The 18,252-nt window shown below is 46.0% G+C and overlaps 1 protein-coding gene across 7 annotated transcripts in view; it reads right to left on the reverse strand.

Annotated features, from left to right (window-relative positions):
* The window catches only part of Afg1l (AFG1 like ATPase), a 169,726-nt gene that overhangs the window by 52,021 nt on the left and 99,453 nt on the right, over positions 1 to 18,252 (reverse strand). The window contains exon 8 of one of the 7 annotated variants that reach the window (XM_039099037.2): positions 4,484 to 13,922. Coding sequence (XP_038954965.1) covers positions 13,872 to 13,922 — 51 coding nt within the window. The 3' untranslated portion in view covers positions 4,484 to 13,871. 7 annotated transcript variants of the gene reach the window in all.

Raw genomic sequence — 18,252 nt, forward strand, 5'->3', positions numbered from 1 at the left:
GGAGGCAGAAAGGTCCTGAGAGTCAGAGGGGACGGAGGAAGGACACCAGGAGAGCAAGTCCCTCAGAATCAACTGAGAAAAGCTCATATGAACTCACAGAGACTGGGGCGGCAAGCACAGGTTCGCACCAAGTCCTCTGCATATAAACTGTGGCTTTCAGTTTAGTGTACTTATGGGATGCCTGAGCGTGTGGCATGTAGGTCTCTCGTTCTTGTGGCTTCTTTGGGGCTCTTTTCCTTCTGTTGGTTTGCCTTGTCCAACTTCCATGTGATGGTTTTTGTTTAACCTTGTTATACTTTATTTTGTTGTTAGAAACATAAAATTAAAAATGCTTTGGAAAAATGACCCTGACAAGTGAAAAACAAAAAACAAGTGAAAAATCCCTAAGGAATGTGTGTGTGTGTGCGTGTGTGTGTGTGTGTGTGTGTGTGTGTGTGTGTGTATGTATATATATACGTGTATGTTGTGTATGTGTATGTGTGTATGTATATATATGTGTATAGGTGTATGTGTGTATGTATATATGTGTCTATAAGTGTATGTGTATGTGTATATGTGTCTGTGTATGTATATATATATGTGTGTGTATATGTGTCTATATGTGTGTGTATATATGAATATGTGTGTGTATATATGTGTGTGTATGTGGTACCTGAGATGTTTCAATGAAATAATATAATGAACTTAGAAAACAATTTAACTCATGCAAGATTCATAAAATTGAAGTTTCAATATTAAATCTTTCCAAGTCCAGCTTGTCCATGCAAGAAATGACGTGACATGATTCTTGCCCCTGAAACAGAGCTACCAGGGCCTCCTCAGGTGTTGATGGTTGATGTGGGCGGGCATAAGGCTTATCTGTGTGTGTGTGTGTGTGTGTGTGTGTGTGTGTATATATATATATATATATATATATATATATATATATATATATATATATATCAAGTGTGTGTCTATGTCTCAGCAAAATGGTAAATGCTGAGACCTTCAGGACAGCCCTCAAGGCTATGGGAAAGAACTCTGAAAACATGAGTTCAAAAATACACACATTCTCAACTATGCAAAACATAAGGATGTGATATGAATCATATGCGGGGCTTCACAGACCTGAAACAGACAATAGGGCAGGCAGATTCCTGAGTTCCAGGTCAGCCTGGGACAGAGCTAGTTTGGGCCCAGGTGTGGTAGAAATAATGGTCATCTCAGGACAGGATCCAACCCAACTAGCTCATTGTCTTTGCTTACAAAGGCAGGCCGATCTCTGAATTCATTTGCAATATTTTTTTTAAAAAGTGCTTGTTGCCTTTTTCTAAGAATGAGGGAACTGGGGCCATGGTCTGCTGATTTGTGGGATAATCAAAAGGGAACTGGGGTAACAACTGAATTGATATGTGAATAAAAGGCTGGGCTTTTGATTTGCAAGACATGAGCTATCCAGAGAGTCATTAGAATGGCAAGAGCAGGCAATCGGGAAACCTGCTTCCAGCAGAAAACAGGCCAGTTTGTCTGCACGATTTGACCTCACGTTGTGTCTTTCGATGCTCTCAAACACCCCTTCTCTCAGGAAGCCCTCTCCAAGCCAAGGCTGTTGCGTGGCAAGGGGGTAACTTTTGTATTATGTTTTTCTGAAGCTTTGCCAGATCTGTGCTGTCAGTAAATTTCCCCAAGTACCTACATTTGAGATTTGGCTCTATTCTTTAGAATAGCCATTTCTATTACTCGGGAAAAAGAAGGTGGAAGCTACCAGGAAGAATACTTCAGCTTGGAGGTGGAGGAAAAGCAGTCTGAGAGACAGCTGTGCTAGCATTTAACAGCGAATGACCACACGCGAGTGATGCTTCTGGCAGACCCACCTTCACCTTGAGTATTTGCCAGTCCCTCATCCCTCCTTCCAGCCATTAAGTCTTCAGTGTTTGTTCCTGTTCTAGAAGCTTCCTTCAACCTCCATCATCCTGCATCATTAATCCTTTCTCCACCCAAGTAATAATCTCTTCTTCCATCCTCTTGACATGTAAATAATGTGCATGCGTACACACACACACACACACACACACACACACACACACACCACTCCAAATATCTTAGTGCAAAAACTCATGAACTTTGCAACACCTACTTGGATTAATTGGGGGTTCGTAGGATGGAGGAAACATGTGCACATATGTACATATACACATACATATACATCATATACATACACATATGCATATACACGTATACACACATGCATACATACATGCTCCCTGAGCAGCAGGGTAATCCAGGGTGTTTAGAACATGTCAAATATTTATAGGATGTCCTTTTAGTTTGTATTAAAAGCAAATCTGAATTTTTAAAAACTTCATGAGGAAAAGTATCTTCATGACTTTATTATTTTTTATGAATGAAAACCACATTTTTCAAAATTTCTTAGACCAAGAACAGATAACACTTCCAAAATAGCCCATAATACTTCAAACACCCCTTATCCTAGCCTGTTCTATTTTTTTAAGATTTATTTTATTTACATGAGTACACTGTAGCTGTCTTCAGACTCACCAGAAGAGGGCAATGGATCCCATTACAGATGGTTGTGAGCCACCATGTGGTTGCTGGGATTTGAACTCAGGACCTCTGGAAGAGCAGTCAGTGCTCTTAACCACTGAGCCATCTCTCCAGCCCTCCCAGCATGTTCTGACAATGTGCTGCTGATAACTCAACCAAAAAGAAACAGGGCTCGTGATCTGTCCCTTGAATCTTTACTTGTGGAGGTAGTGGGGCAGGCTATCGTCCCAGCACTCAGGGGGCCGAGGCCTGAGGACTGTTGTGCACTTGAAAATGACTTGGCTACAGTGCCCTGCAGGCAGTGCTACATAGACAGACCCTGCAAACAAACCCCAGAACGCTGGGCCTGGTGTCCTAGGGAGAAGTTATTTCAAAATACATAATACAAATAAGGCCAAGGGACACCTCTGGATACCATGTTTGCCTAGATGCAGGGGCCACCTACTCAGCCTCTAGTACAAGGAAGGGAGGGGAGAAAGGAGAAAAAAATAGGAAACAATGGTAGGTACCAGACACCTGACATGACACCCACTGAACCTTCTTAGCTGGTAGTTAGAATATTTCCTCAGGCGCTCTGAAGTGCCAGGTAAGTGTCTAACTGCCCAGAGGCCACCATGCTACAAGAAAACCTAAGCTCTCCATGCAAAAAACAAAAAAAAACAAAAAACAAAAAAAAAACAAAAAACAAAAACAGAAAACAAAACAAAACAAAACAAAAAACAAAACAAAAAAAACCCCAAAAAACAGAAAACAAAACAAAACAAAACAAAAAAAAAAACCAAAAACCTGACAAGGATATGCAATAACATGAAGATAGCATGTTGACCAGTTTCCGGCCAACATTGCAGCCACAGCCATTTGCCATGGTGCTGAGGAAGGTGAAGGAGCAGCTGTGCCCAGAACTAAAGGCTGTGAGAAGAAACTGTTTTTAAGCCTGCATGAGTTACAGACATGGGCTGTCTGTCCACCAGTGAGTCACAGGAACATATGGCCTGGGCACACCTGGGAAGTGGTATGTTTCTCCCCTCTGAGGTGTATTGCTGTATACACACTTCTCAACGGCCCAGGGCAGAAGACCACCCATAGCGGCAACAAGAACCCATCCTCAGGCTGACCAGTGAGCTGGAGGTTGAAGAGGTTCTTCGTGACAGAGGCCATGTGAGGATAGTCTGGGTAACCTCCTGACTAGTCTCCTTAAGGGCAGAGATCCAGAAAACTAGACTAGCGGGTAGGCACACGGACAGTATTAGTATTAGGCAGCTGCCGTTGTAAATTTGCTTCACATACAGTAAGCTCTACGAGCTGGACCTCTGAAGGAATCCGACAGCTGAGACTTGGCAATACACGTTCCAAGAATGGCCCCTGAACCTAACAAAAATCATGGCTTCTTAACTGCCTCCCGGTCACCCGGCTCATCATTTAAATCCACTCCATGCCTTATTCTCGGGACTGCCTGTAACCCATCGCAGCAGACAGGAGCGCAGCAACGCCAAGGGCAGCACCGTGCAAGCGCACCATCGCGCAAGCGCACCACCCCGTTCTCTCCTTGCTTCACCGGACCCGTTAAAAACGAAAATAAAAGCCGCACTCATCTACGGCTCCCCACCTCCATCTCTCTTCTCTTCTACTTTGAATGCTATGGCAAAACCCGAGGAGAGAGATTTATCCTTCCCTTTGCCCCTCCTGTGATAGCGAGGGCTCAGCCATCAGCTCGAAGGAAGAGAATGCACGATTAAAGAGCAGATTCCTCTGCTTCTGTGAGGAAGCCATCTCGGACTGTGACAAGGGCAGCCATTCATCTGTTCCCTCCACTGCAGACAGCATGCCATGGGGAACCCGTCCACTCAGGGCCGTGTATCTGCCAGGTTCTGTATCTCTTCATGACTACAATTTATCCTAGATGACCCAATATTCCTAATGTAGCTGTAATTTCTTCTCCTTTTCTTTTTCTTTCTTCTCTCTTTTTTTAATTATTAAAAATAAGGGTAATGGAAGTTCCACAAGCTTCAGTTTCTCTTTCCGGGTAGCTAACTTCTCAAACGTGAGTGATTAAGCCGCAGCAAATGATTGCGTTTGTACTTTGAGTAATCACCACCAAGGAACACCTAATCAGCAGCTAAGATCTGTAACCAAAGCCCCGCGATGGGAGCTCTTAATTGTCTGCAAGAGATTAACTCCCCGTTTGTATTTTTAGAGGAAAAATAAACGTCAAATCTTCCGATTGTTCCCACCTATGCTAGCCTAGATTCCTCAAAGCGCTTTGCAAAAGGGTACAAGAGGCAGGAAGCCACACTCTCCGAGTGGAGGACGAACCTAAAGGATCTAGCCTCTAGGACATCCCCTTATTTCCCTCGACCCTTTCGAGCCCCGAGTCCTCTTAACAGCGCTGGTTTCCATGCATAAGGACTCTACCAATCAGCCTCCAAGTGAAATTTATTTTCAAATAGTTTGTGTATTTATGTACAAAGGACAAATACAATTAAATAATCTGAAAATGCAATTAGGAAGATGTGGGGGAGAAAAAGGAGATTGCATACGGCAGCAAGCACGAGCCAATGGCCTCTGACTTTGGAAAGAAGGGATTCTGAATAAAGTCACTGCACCTCTGACCCCCTGTTGTAGAGTCAGAACTATGCCGTAGGGACCAGGACATCTCAGAGTGGCATCTCAAAGTGGCTTTCTATAGCGTCTACTTGGTCCCCAGTCTGATGCTGGGGCAGAGCTCAGCGGTGCAGCCCTTGCCCAATGTGTATTTATTTCCCAGGCGCTAGGTCCTTCCTCGGGACTAGAAAGGTGGAAGCCATTTATGCTTTCCCAGTTTGAACAAAGGAACAACAAACACAATGGAGAAAACCTTTTAAGATCACAACATATTAGCCTCTACGAGAAGACTGAGATGTGCCCATGCTTCGCATAGTTTGTTTAAAAATTAATACCTTATTGTAAAATGGAATAAAATCTAAAAGTGGAGATAGAGTAGCGCAAGTCGAGATTTTAAAATTTCTTGTTGTTTTATGTGCTCTGGTGTTTTGCCTGCATGTGTCCATGTGAGGGAGCGGGACCCTCTAGTTACACTTGTGAGCTGCCATGTGGGTGCTGGGAACTTAACCTGGATCCCCTGAGGGGCAATCACTGCTCTTTCCTGCTGTTTTTCCAGACAGGGTCTCTCTGTGTAGCCCAGGCTGGCCTGGAACTCACTCTGTAGACCAGGCTGTCCTGGAACTCACTCTGTAGACAGACCAGGCTGTCCTGGAACTCACTCTGTAGACCAGGCTGGCCTGGAACTCACTCTGTAGACCAGGCTGTCCTGGAACTCACTCTGTAGCCCAGGCTGTCCTGGAACTCACTCTCTCTGTAGACCAGGCTGTCCTGGAACTCACTCTCTCTGTAGACCAGGCTGTCCTGGAACTCACTCTGTAGACAGACCAGGCTGGCCTGGAACTCACTCTGTAGACCAGGCTGTCCTGGAACTCACTCTGTAGACCAGGCTGGCCTGGAACTCACTCTGTAGACCAGGCTGTCCTGGAACTCACTCTGTAGACCAGGCTGGCCTGGACTCACTCTGTAGACCAGGCTGGCCTGGAACTCACTCTGTAGACCAGGCTGGCCTGGAACTCACTCTGTAGACCAGGCTGGCCTGGAACTCACTCTATAGACCAGGCTGGCCTGGAACTCACTCTGTAGACCAGGCTGGCCTGGAACTCACAGAGATCTGCCTGCCTCTGCCTCCCGAGTGCTGGGATTAAAGGCTTGTGCCATCACCGCTCTTAATGACTGAGCCATCTCTCTGGCCCCCTAAGATGAGTTTTCTTTGGTTCTTTTTTTTTTTCGGAGCTGGGGACCGAACCCAGGGCCTTGCGCTTCCTAGGTAAGCGCTCTACCACTGAGCTAAATCCCCAGCCCCTAAGATGAGTTTTAACATTACCTAAGTGACTGTGTTAAATAGGAAGTTGAGGGGTGAAAACCATGAGATTTGACTGGTTTTACCTATTAATAAGTAACAAAAAGAAAACGGAGGACTGTCCTGTTTCAGAAAATAAAATAAGTAATACCTCTTCCTGCTTAATTCTTCTCAAAATTATCTTTCTAACTATGTGGTCCATTCCAGTCTTACCAGTAAGAATGCACACACACACGCACAGCACACACACACACACACACACACACACGCGCACACGCACACATACATGCACACACACACACACGCATAGCACACACGCACGTACACACACACTCTCTCTCTCTCTCACACCTTAACCCCTACTTTAGAGCATAAAGGTAAAAATAAGCCAGGCATAGCACACGCCTTTAATATCAGCGCTCAAGAGGCAGAGATGGGCTGTATCTCTGAGCTCCAGGCCAGCCTGGTCTACATAGTAAGTAAGTTCAAGGCCAGCCAGAGCTACATGGTGAGATTTTTGTCTCCAGAAAAATACATTTAAAAAAATTTTAAGAAATCTCCTAGTCCTTTAAAAAAAAAAAGTCTGCTAATAACTTACATGATTTAAGTTTTTCCTAGATATAAAGAAATACTGAGGGGCTAGAGAGATACCTCAGTGGTACTGGCTGCTCTTCCAGAGGTTTATGTCCCCCCAGATCCCACATGATGACACACGGCTGTCTAACTCCAGTTCTAGGAGATAGGAAGCCGTCTCCTGGTCTTTGAGGGCAGCAGGCACATAGGTGGTACAGATACATAAAAGCAAGCAAAACATCCATACATACAAAAAAATCTTAACACACACGCACATGCACACACACACATGTACACACACACACATGCACACACACATGCACGCACACAGCATGAATGCAGTGAGGAATGGCCGAGGATGGAGCCATTGGTACAGTGCTCCCTAGTGTGTAGGAAGCTCTGGGTTCTGTCCCCAGCACCACATAAAACCAGATCTCGTGTCACATGCCTTTGATTCCAGCAGTCATTCGCAGAGGCAGGAGAGCTGGGACCTCAGACTCAGCCACACGGAGAGTCTGAGACCTGTCTCCAAACAAAGAGATACGAAACTGATGGCCGTATACATGACTCTGAGCTTAACTAGTTTCGAGATCCTAAAAACTTTTATGAGAAAAACTAGTTAGGTATAAACATGCTTTGTGACTACCACACTGCCTTTTATGCTAAGAACAGAATTCCATGAGCAGGTGGCAAGTACCAGGAGAAACTGAGCCAACGACAGACAGACAGCTGAGGAGTGGACAGCTGAGGAGAGGACAGCTGAGGAGTGGACAGCTGAGGAGTAGACAGCTGAGGGGAGGACAGATGAGGGGAGGACAGCTGAGGAGTGGACAGCTGAGGGGAGGACAGCTAAGGAGAGGACAGCTGAGGAGTGGACAGCTGAGGAGTGGACAGCTGAGGAATGGACAGCTGAGGAGTGGACAGCTGAGGAGAGGACAGCTGAGGCGTGGACAGCTGAGGAGTGGACAGCTGGGGAGTGGGCAGCTGAGGAGTGGACAGCTGAGGCGTGGACAGCTGAGGAGTGGACAGCTGGGGAGTAGACAGCTGAGGGGAGGACAGATGAGGGGAGGACAGCTGAGGAGTGGACAGCTGAGGGGAGGACAGCTAAGGAGAGGACAGCTGAGGAGTGGACAGCTGAGGAGTGGACAGCTGAGGAGAGGACAGCTGAGGCGTGGACAGCTGAGGAGTGGACAGCTGGGGAATGGGCAGCTGAGGAGTGGACAGCTGAGGAGTGGACAGCTGGGGAATGGGCAGCTGAGGAGTGGACAGCTGAGGAGTGGACAGCTGAGGAGTGGACAGCTGAGGGGAGGACAGCTGAGGAGTGGACAGCTGAGGAGTGGGCAGCTGAGGAATGGACAGCTGAGGAGTGGGCAGCTGAGGAGTGGACAGCTGAGGAGAGGACAGCTGAGGAGAGGACAGCTGAGGAGTAGACAGCTGGGGAGTGGACAGCTGGGGAGTGGACAGCTGAGGAGTGGGCAGCTGAGGAGTGGACAGCTGAGGAGTGGACAGTTGAGGGGAGGACAGCTGAGGGGAGGACAGCTGAGGAGTGGACAGCTGAGGGGAGGACAGCTGAGGAGTGGACAGCTGAGGAGTGGACAGCTGAGGAGAGGACAGCTGAGGAGTGGACAGCTGAGGAGTGGACAGCTGAGGAGAGGACAGCTGAGGAGTGGACAGCTGAGGAGTGGACAGCTGAGGAGTGGGCAGCTGAGGAGTGGACAGCTGAGGAGAGGACAGCTGAGGCGTGGACAGCTGAGGAGTGGACAGCTGAGGAGTGGACAGCTGGGGAGTGGACAGCTGAGGAGTGGACAGCCTTCTGAACCAGCATTACATTCTAACAGCTTACGTCTCACTCAAGATGGACCATGTCCTGCTATTTCTAAAGCTTAAGAATGTGTGTGTGCATGTGTCCATGCATGTACATGTGTGCATGTGTGTGTATAAAATTGGGGTACAATTGACTCTCCAGCTAACTCCATCGAAACAGAGTCTCTCCCTAGCCGGGAGCTCATGGTTTTCAGGGGCTGTGTCCTATGTCACCCTGTCTCCACCTCCCACATCGCTGAGGTTACAGGCACCTAGATTTTTACACAGATACTAAGGACTTGAGCTTACTCCCACTTGGACAGCAAGAGCACTTACCTACTTGAGCCATCTCCCCAGCAACAAGGATTAAAACCTGTAAGCGTTTCGTCGTTTGGCTTTTGTCTTTAAGATGCCGTACGGACACCGACCTGAGCAAAGCTCACTAGAACTTCTACAGTCCACTGTCGCCTTCCACCTCCCACAGCGCCAGAACCCTGACTCCAGCACCAGAGAATCTGGCCGGGTCTTAGGGCTTTGTGTACCAGAACCATACAGAACGTACGTCTTCCTGGGCCTTCTTTTATGTTTGTGAGATCCAGCTCCCAGGCATCAAATGTCACTAATTTATCTGTGCTATCGTATTGTCTTTGTGAGCCTACCAGAACAGAGTCATACTTCTGTGGTTCTCCTTATTTATTTGCTGATTGGTTGATTGAGTGATTTAGTTTTTGGTTTCTTAAGACAGGGTCTCCTGTAGCCCAGGCTGGCCTCTAAGTAACCATACAATGAAGATGATCACGAATGAATACCCTGTCTCCACCCACAGAGGCTGGGATGACAGGCGCGTACCACAAAGAGCAGCTCGTTCTCCCGCTCGTGGACAGCTGAGGCTTCCTGTCATTTAGCCTTGCCAATACCACAGCGACAATCATTCTTGCCTGTGATTTCTGCTGTGGTGTGTCCATGCTCTTGTTAGGTCGACCCACAACAGGAACCACAGGACCACATGATAAGAACATGTGTAGCTTCCGTGGACATTAGCAGCTTTTTGGATGGCTGTAGTGATCTACACTCACACCAGTGGCCTGTGACTGTCCCCGTTTATCTGCTGCTGCTATGATTGCGATTAAACCTGTCTCTTTATTTCAGAATCTCACTATGTAGCCTGAGTTAGCCTCGAACTCATTTCTTAGCTCACATTGGCTCAAATTGGTGATCCACCTGTCCCAGCTTCCTGAATGCTGGGATTACAGGTGCGTACCACCACTGTTTTACGATTGTGGTGTGTGTGTGTGTGTGTGTGTGTGTGTGTGTGTGTGTGTGTGTGTGTGTAGACCAGCGTCCCTAGCCAGCTTGCTCCAGGGACCCCCCAACTCTGCTTCCCAAGGGCTGGGATCCCTGGCAGCCATCATACCTATCTGGCTTGGAAAAGGTTTCTGGGGACAAACTGAGGCCATCACATTTGTGCAGCTAGCACTTTATCCACCGAGCTAACTCCCTACTCCCTCACAACTGAATCTTAGACATGGAGACTGCTTCCTTGAAATATTCTTATATTCCATAAACATGCCACGCTGTCTTATATGACAAAATGGGCACTCGCAGGTCAACGCGTGCCTGCCAGCGTCGGTACTTATCTGGATCTGCCTAGCAATGGCTCTGTGACCTCAGGCTGCCTCCCAGGTGACTGTGCAGTTCATTAATGGTGGCCGGGGAGCTTTCGCTTGGGCAGTCTGCTAGATTCCGGTATTTGCCTCAAGTTACTCACTGTTTTCTTTTCCTCCCGACCATTAGCAAATTTTCCAATTTGATAAGCTGATTTCTGCTGCTAACTACTCAGTCATGTAATTCTTCTGTCTGTCTGTCCTTTATTTTGCAACGAAGGGAACTGACTTCTCGATAAGATGCTTCAGAACTTCTCCTTTCTAAATGTAACATGCACCTCTCAGGACTAACTCTGAATACTAATGACCCACATTCCCTGAAACAAAAGACGTAGGCTGGCTGATTGAATTTTAAAAAAAACAGGATCCATCTATTTTCTTCCTCCAGAAAACGGACCTCCCCAAAGGCAGACACTACCTTAGGGTAAAAGGTTGGAGCCTGGCATCCAAGCAGGTGGAGCTAGGACGCAGGTGGGCATTGCCACACTAACGCCTGGGGAAAGAGACTCAAGCTGAAACGAGTGAGAAGAGAGCATTTAAAGGTCGCCTTATGATGACTGAGGAGCAGTGTCAAGAAGGCATCGCAGCTCTAGGCATGCACGCAGCTAACACTAGTGGGACCACCTTATAAAGCAAATTCTACAAGACATAAGTCCAACACCGTAAACGGTATGTGACTTCTGTACTCTGTGACCACCGACATACCCGTCATTCAATGAAAAATGACTAAATAAATGGAAACATTACAGTCAGGATCATACCACAGGTCAAAAGGATCCAACGGATATCTATAAAGTATTCCGTCTAAACACCGCAAATTAGCTTTTCTCAGGTGCCCGCACAGCTTCCTCTGGGTTAGATCATACATTAGAGCACAACGCCCGTCTCGATGAATACAGGAAGACTGACATAACTTCTTAGAGCTACGGAGACAGGGCGGGGAGGGAGGTGAGAGATGGGGTGAGGAGAGGGCACCAGGAGGCCAACTCAAACTAATGATGTATGGAAAGCCATAAGGACATCATACGCTCAGTAGTCTTGACAGCTGCAAATGGTTTGAGTGCAGGCACCCTGTGTACAGACAGCACCGCTGCAAGAAACCACAGGTGAGGCGACAAGGACAAGGGGAAGGTGTGAGTGGATGTTGCCATTGCGGTTGGTCAGCTACCTGCACTAGACGATGAGACCAGAGTGCTGAAGAAACATGGAGAAGCCAAGTTGGTGCGGACCGAAAAGCTCCGCCTCCCTGCTGGCTAGCCCTCGGAGTGCTGGGAGATGCTGTGCAGGCTCCTGGGACAGGATTGTCATCAACAAGGCTACTCTGCTGTGGACCCTGCTGGCAACAGCACCAGCCAGCCAGGCAAGATGTGCCCACTGCTACAACAGCGGCGCCTCTATTCTGGAGGTGATGACCACTTTGTGGTTGGATCTGAGTTCTGCTTCACACGAGGGAACTTGCATGCAGCCCCATAAACCCAGTCAGGAGGCCATGGCTAGGGACCGTAGTTTCATGGGAACCTATGAAGGGACTGCTGACGCTTTGGTAAATGGCTGTGATGTGCCATTCGAATCGCCTTCTATCTAACCACGTTCACGCCCGCAGATTACCGATGCTGTCGGATTCAGTCACGATTCCCTTTGCAGAGGGCAGAGGTAACTGCGGTGACCCACACCAGGTAAAGCACTGAGAAGTGACTGCTGTTGACCGCTCAATCAGAAGTAGGGCACCTAGCCCACCTCCTGTAGGGACCGGGGACCATCACCAGAGTTGCAGAATGAATGTAGGGGTGTGAGGAAATGAGGGGTATGGCCGTGAATGTCTGTAAACGCTCTACATAGAACACCAACATCGTGTCATGGGCAGGGGAGGAGCTCAGGAGAGCCCACCCCTCTCTGAGGGTTTATACACAGTTCTTGGTGGTAGGGTGGGTGAGGGTGGAGGTATGAGGAGGAGACACCACATTTACTTGAGTGGTGTAGCCAGTGGGAAGGTGCCGCTTGCTTCTCTCATAGCTCCTAAGTCTCATGTAGTCAACCCTAGTGAAATTCAGTGAGATAGCAAAACAAAATTAAAATTAAAAAGTGGGGACACAAAAGCAGAAGAGGACTTGCTGGGAGGAGAGAAGGGGGTCAGTAGGAGCTGGGGGAGGGGCAGTGCGAGATATGCTCAAAACACAATACATGCGGCGTGATAGTGTCTTGACGAAACCCATTATAGTCAATATGTGTTAATTCAAAGGGGGAGTAAGGAAATGTCGGGGAAGCCCAGGACCAGCACTGAGCAAAGCCAGTCCAAGAGAAGAGCAGCCAAGCCACATGTGTCGCAAACGTCAGGAGCTTAGCGATGGTGCTGCCTTAGTTGATTTTGTCTCTGATCGTAACCAGATGCCCTGGGTACTGAACATGAAGCTCTGATCGTAACCAGTGTGCCCTGGGTACTGGACACGAAGCTATGGAATGCACTGTTGGCCCCGCTTTGCCTGCTTTGGGTCCAGTGTTTTCTTGTTGTTTGCCCACTCCTCCCACGGATTGGGAGTGTTCGCCATGTGCCACTACAGATTAAGGAAATGGGACTTGCAGTTTTGATTTTATAAGGACTGCCTTGAGTCTCGGAAAAGATTTTAAACTCTTGAACAGTGTCAGATCTGTTAAGACTTTGGGTCTTTCGAAGCTGGACTGAAGTCACTTTGCATCTTGAGAGAGCTCTAACCCTTTGGGGTTGCAAGCGCCGGATGCTGTGTTCTGAATACACAGTGTCTCCTTCCAGCTCACGCTTTCTGACCTTGGTACCCGGAATGTAGCAGTTCTGAAGGCTGTGGTGCCTTTAGAAAGTGAGGTCACTAGGAGTGGGCTTTTGAAAGCTGTACCTGTCCCTGCCTCAAGCCTTGTCCCATGTCCTGGTCCATGACCAGGACTTTCTGCCAAGGTGAACCCCTCTGAAACCTTGATGACCAAATACAAACCAACACAAACCTGCCTTCCCGTAAGTTGTTTCTGCTACGGTAACTGCCTGCGACTTCCTCTTGTTTATACTTGGATAGAATAACAAGAAAGAAAACATCATTCTTCTAAGCCGCAGCAGATGACACAAAGTATCTGGGCTGTCGAGAACTGTTTGAATGGATGAAGGCGGGCTGAGGAGCAGCCAGGGTCCTCGATCCTGACAGCAAGATAAAGTGATACAGGACAGGCTGTACTGGAAACGCCCAAAGCTCACCGCACACAGTCCTCAGTAGTCAGACTCGGAAACCGTGGCGTGAACTAAATCCCATTAAATATTTAGCTTCAACACCAGCCTCTGATCGTCTCCACACGCTTGATTAATAATGGTTTAGGGCATCCAACATAGCATTTATAAGATTCTAAACGCCAGTCCTTCTCTGTCTTCATTTCAGTTGCTCAACTTTTCCTCTGCCACTGTCCGCTAGCACTTTTCTCTGAGGATGAAAAGAGACCCGATAGTTACTGCTATTGAAAGAAACTGAGGGCTGGGTATGGCAGCCTACATCTTTAATCCCAGCACTCAGGAGGCAGAGGCAGGTTGATCTCTGAGTTCCAAGCCAGCCTGGTGTACAGAGAGAGAGTTTCAGGACAACCAGGGCTACACAGAGAAGCCCTGTCTTGAAAAACAAAACAAAAAACCAAGAACAAAAAAGGAAGTTGATGAGGAGTGACCTTAAGCTGTTAGCCAAAAACAAGTTTCTGAGTCTCTCTCGACCCAACTCACTGCCTGTAAGACCATGGCCAGACGAGTAAGACAGATCCCACATCTATACCACAAAGATAAAGAACTCTTGATTGAAAAAATACAAAATGATGAATTCTACCCAAAGGTTGTAATGTATGAAATATGCACGAGTGCGCGCGCGCACACACACACACACACACACACACACACACACACACACACACACACACACACACGCGCACACACATGCATACTGTGGAACACGGTCTGCTGGAAGAAACTCTCAATAAAGAACAGAAGCCTGGATTACAAACCTGGTTCTGCTACTGGCTAGACAATCTTACGGGAGATGAGAGCACAGTTTAAAGATGGCCTACATAAGCTCTTGGTTTTTCTGCTGTATGGAAACTACACAGATATGTGGGATGACTGGAAAGGTTGTGTGGGTGCGCACACACACACTACTATTTGGGGTTATAAAGAAATTTAAGGGTTACTTTAGATATTATGATATCTATAATACTTTAGATATTATAAGAGTTTAACCAGATAATCAAACTTTACTAATCTCTGTATCCTAACGAGCACTTTAGGCTAAGGAACAGCATGTAGAGAGTCCCACACATCTTTGAAGACAATGACAAAGTTGTTTTCTAGTAAAGCCAGAGAAGTAAATTAAGCAGTAGTTATGGATAGCAAGGATATATTCTAATTATGCACTCGGGAGCCTTTCTACGATTCTAACTTATGGGCCAGTGCTGTCCAGCCTGTCTTTTGTTCATTTCATATGCACATGTATAAGGAGACAGCACTGCCTCAGTAGCCTATGTGGCGTGCATGAGAGCAACTTAAAAATGGGAAGGTACAGCCACGGTCAATAGCAAACGCACACACAAAGTATTTTGTGCCAAGTGCCCCTGGTGTAATTAAGATTTTGACAGAGAAAAAGTAAATTCGCATAGTAGGAAAACGAGTGTCTTAGGCATCCAGCGCCTGGAGAACTTGGCCAAACTATTGTTCCCTGTGCACAGTTTGTGTCTTCACGCTCGGATGTTGTTGAAACAGCAGACTTAAAAGAAATAATGTCAATGAATCTACCAGGCACTACCCGTGACCTCCGGGGTAATTAGCAATCATTCAGAAGCAACAAGACTAAAATGTTCTATTCTTTATCACTGTCAGCTCTTATCTTGATCAGCATTTTAATAAAGATGGTTCGTTTCTAAGACAGTTTCATGAATCAGTCATAATTACATTCTGACACGCAGTGAATAGTAAAGGAAAACTAAATATCACTTCATCAACCTTTCTAACCTTTATGCAAGTATTAGCTGTAAATAATTTTTACACAGTCCTACAACAGGGGATCTGCATATTTCTTAGCTTTGTGCAGACTTTACCCCAAATGAATTTCCTGTGACCTATACCTGAAAAACACAATCAGCCACGATTATCCAGTTTTGTGAGATGTTCAGGTGTTGCCTTTCAGAGTTCAAATCAACTTCAAGCATAAAAGGCTACTTTATTCTGCAAATGGCACAATATGCAAAGTGGGTTAAGTGGCCAAAAGCATCTCCGAGCCTGGTGGCTTGAAAGAAGTCTGCTGGGAAGCAGGACGTCACAAGAAAGCTATCCTTAAGCAGTGACACTGACAAACGTTGATTCATAGATGACGCTCTGAGGAGCCGATGGCTGGGACTGAATTACACACTAAAAGGAGGACTTTAGGGGGAGTGCAGTGAGGCGCAGGATCTGATGGCGAGATTTTTTTTCTGTTTTACTCGATGCCAAAGCTCAGATGGAGCGGTTGGAAATGGGTCAGAAACAGGAGACTTTCAGAGCGCGCTGCCTGAATGGTCTGCCCCAGGCCTCGGCTCCCCCCAGCTTTGCAAAGCAAATAGGTTAACTCGGAGTTTTCAGGTGACTAATTTATTTTTGCTGGGAATCAATTTGAAAATACTCTGGGCCATCCGAGGGAATATAAATCAACTAGCAAAATAAATGAACACTGGATTTTAGGTGAGTTGGTTGTTTCTGAGCACCTCAGATTTTCAAAATAAATGCAAGGCTTTCTCCAAATGGAGCTCCTCTTTCCCAGGACTGAGAAGACAGTGCTCGGACAGCCGGGGACACGCCGCCAGGTTCTCAGGGTGTGCGTTTGGCTCAAAAATAAGACAAAGTAAACGGCAGACACAGTAGTGATATTTTAACCAAACTGATTTCATTTAAAAACTTGAATCCTGTACTAATAACAAACTTCCATTTTACTTGGTGTCATTTCCATTTAAAGATTAAGTTCTCTGCAAAAAACGACCTAAAATTACTCCCTGTGTGATTTCTTGTTATCTTTCTTATAAAGCAATTCTACTAGGACGTTACCCCTTTGAAGACAGAAAGGTTCACCAAACCAGGGAGGATTGAAAGCGCAGAGACATGCTGTCTTCTGTGTGATAAATTTTGTTTAATTTTTCTAGTTGGCTCTCCTACGCGGTCATCCTTTCTAGAGGTACAAGCTTAGGAGTGGGGAGTGTTAGTTTAAAAAAAAAAAAAACACAACCAACCAAACAAACAAACAAAAAACCCAGATTTCCCAGAGGGAATAAAAACAAAGTGTGATTACGATTTAGACAAAGCTAAAGATGGCTCCCTCGGAGGCCCAATGAGGTCCGCTACCTCATTAAGGACAACTAAAAACTTGTGATGCTTTTTTGTTTCAAGAGAATCCAAAAGTCCTTGGTATAAAGCGGATGGGGATGCGGGGTCCATTCAGCCTTTCTGTACCACAACCATTATGTCAAAAGTATAAAACACTGCCTTGTGTGCAGCCAAGCTACAATGACTCTTCCGACATCAAAGGCTTTGCACCACGAGGGTTTTTTTTTTTCCCTTCAAAATTTATTCAAGCTAAGGGCAGAGAGACGACGATTCATACACGCTAATTATGCCTAATTATCTATTCCCTCTTCTGACCAGCTCCGGCCAGGGCTAAATGCTATCTGGGTTCTCACAACCTCCCTCTGCCCTGTCCATCCCGCCCCACAGTGGAGGCTTTGAAGAAAACAGTTGTGGCTTTTCAGAGTTCCCTCAATGTAGAGTTCAAGCAAATTAAATAATGATTCTGTTAGCTTTGACACGTTTGAGCGTTAAATATGAGGACCTCTTGGCTAATTTGGCAAATTCCTCGCAACTCTTCCCGGGTAGATCATAGTAACACCCGCCTTCCGGGGAGTGCCTCTCCTGCTTGCTTTTCATGATCCAAATGGAATGTTTATTGGATTAAAGTTCGTCTCTGCAGCCCTCCATGGTGGCCTGTGAGAAAGGGCTTAAAAGTTCTTTTAATTGGCTTGAGTTTTAAGGGAAGGGAAAGGGAAAATTCTATTTCACATTACATCACTAGCCAAGAAAATTGCCATGTGTAATTAAACTAATTTATCTCATGATTCAAAGAAGCCACTAATTCATATTTAGGACACACTTCCTTTAAACCATTTTTGTCACCACAGAACTGATTCCTTGTAATTAAATTGAAAATAACTATTCAAGGACAAAAATCCAAGTCTTAGACTATATATTTCCATGTAAGCCACAGCTGCTCACATTTCAGATAAAAACAAGTCTATAACTAATATACTTCATAGAAAATCTTTATTTTCATTTTATGAGACAGGAAAAATGTTTTTAAAACCATATACCCCAAATTATTTTTCTATAGGCTGTCTAACACAAAGTATTCATCTGGGGATAAAGGTGGATAAGAATTACATCTTAAAATTATTTCACAAAACTTTTAAATTTTTAATCCTATGTATCCACTTCAAAAACATAAAACCAAACACATGACTGCCGATGAAGTTTAATTCCAATATCACTGTGTTCCTCAGGAATTGTAAGTAGATTTTTCTGAAGCTTACATGAAATAAGTCCACAGGTGACAGCCCCTTGGGTAGATATACATCCTTAATTTACTTGGGCCTAGGAGACACTTATCACAGAAATGCATACCAAACGATCATGGTGGTGAGGGGTCGTCCTATAAGACATCAAACACCCTACAGGACTCAAGTGAACTCTCATAGTTT

Source organism: Rattus norvegicus, chromosome 20 (assembly GCF_036323735.1).
Source record: "Rattus norvegicus strain BN/NHsdMcwi chromosome 20, GRCr8, whole genome shotgun sequence".
Taxonomy (NCBI): domain Eukaryota; kingdom Metazoa; phylum Chordata; class Mammalia; order Rodentia; family Muridae; genus Rattus; species Rattus norvegicus.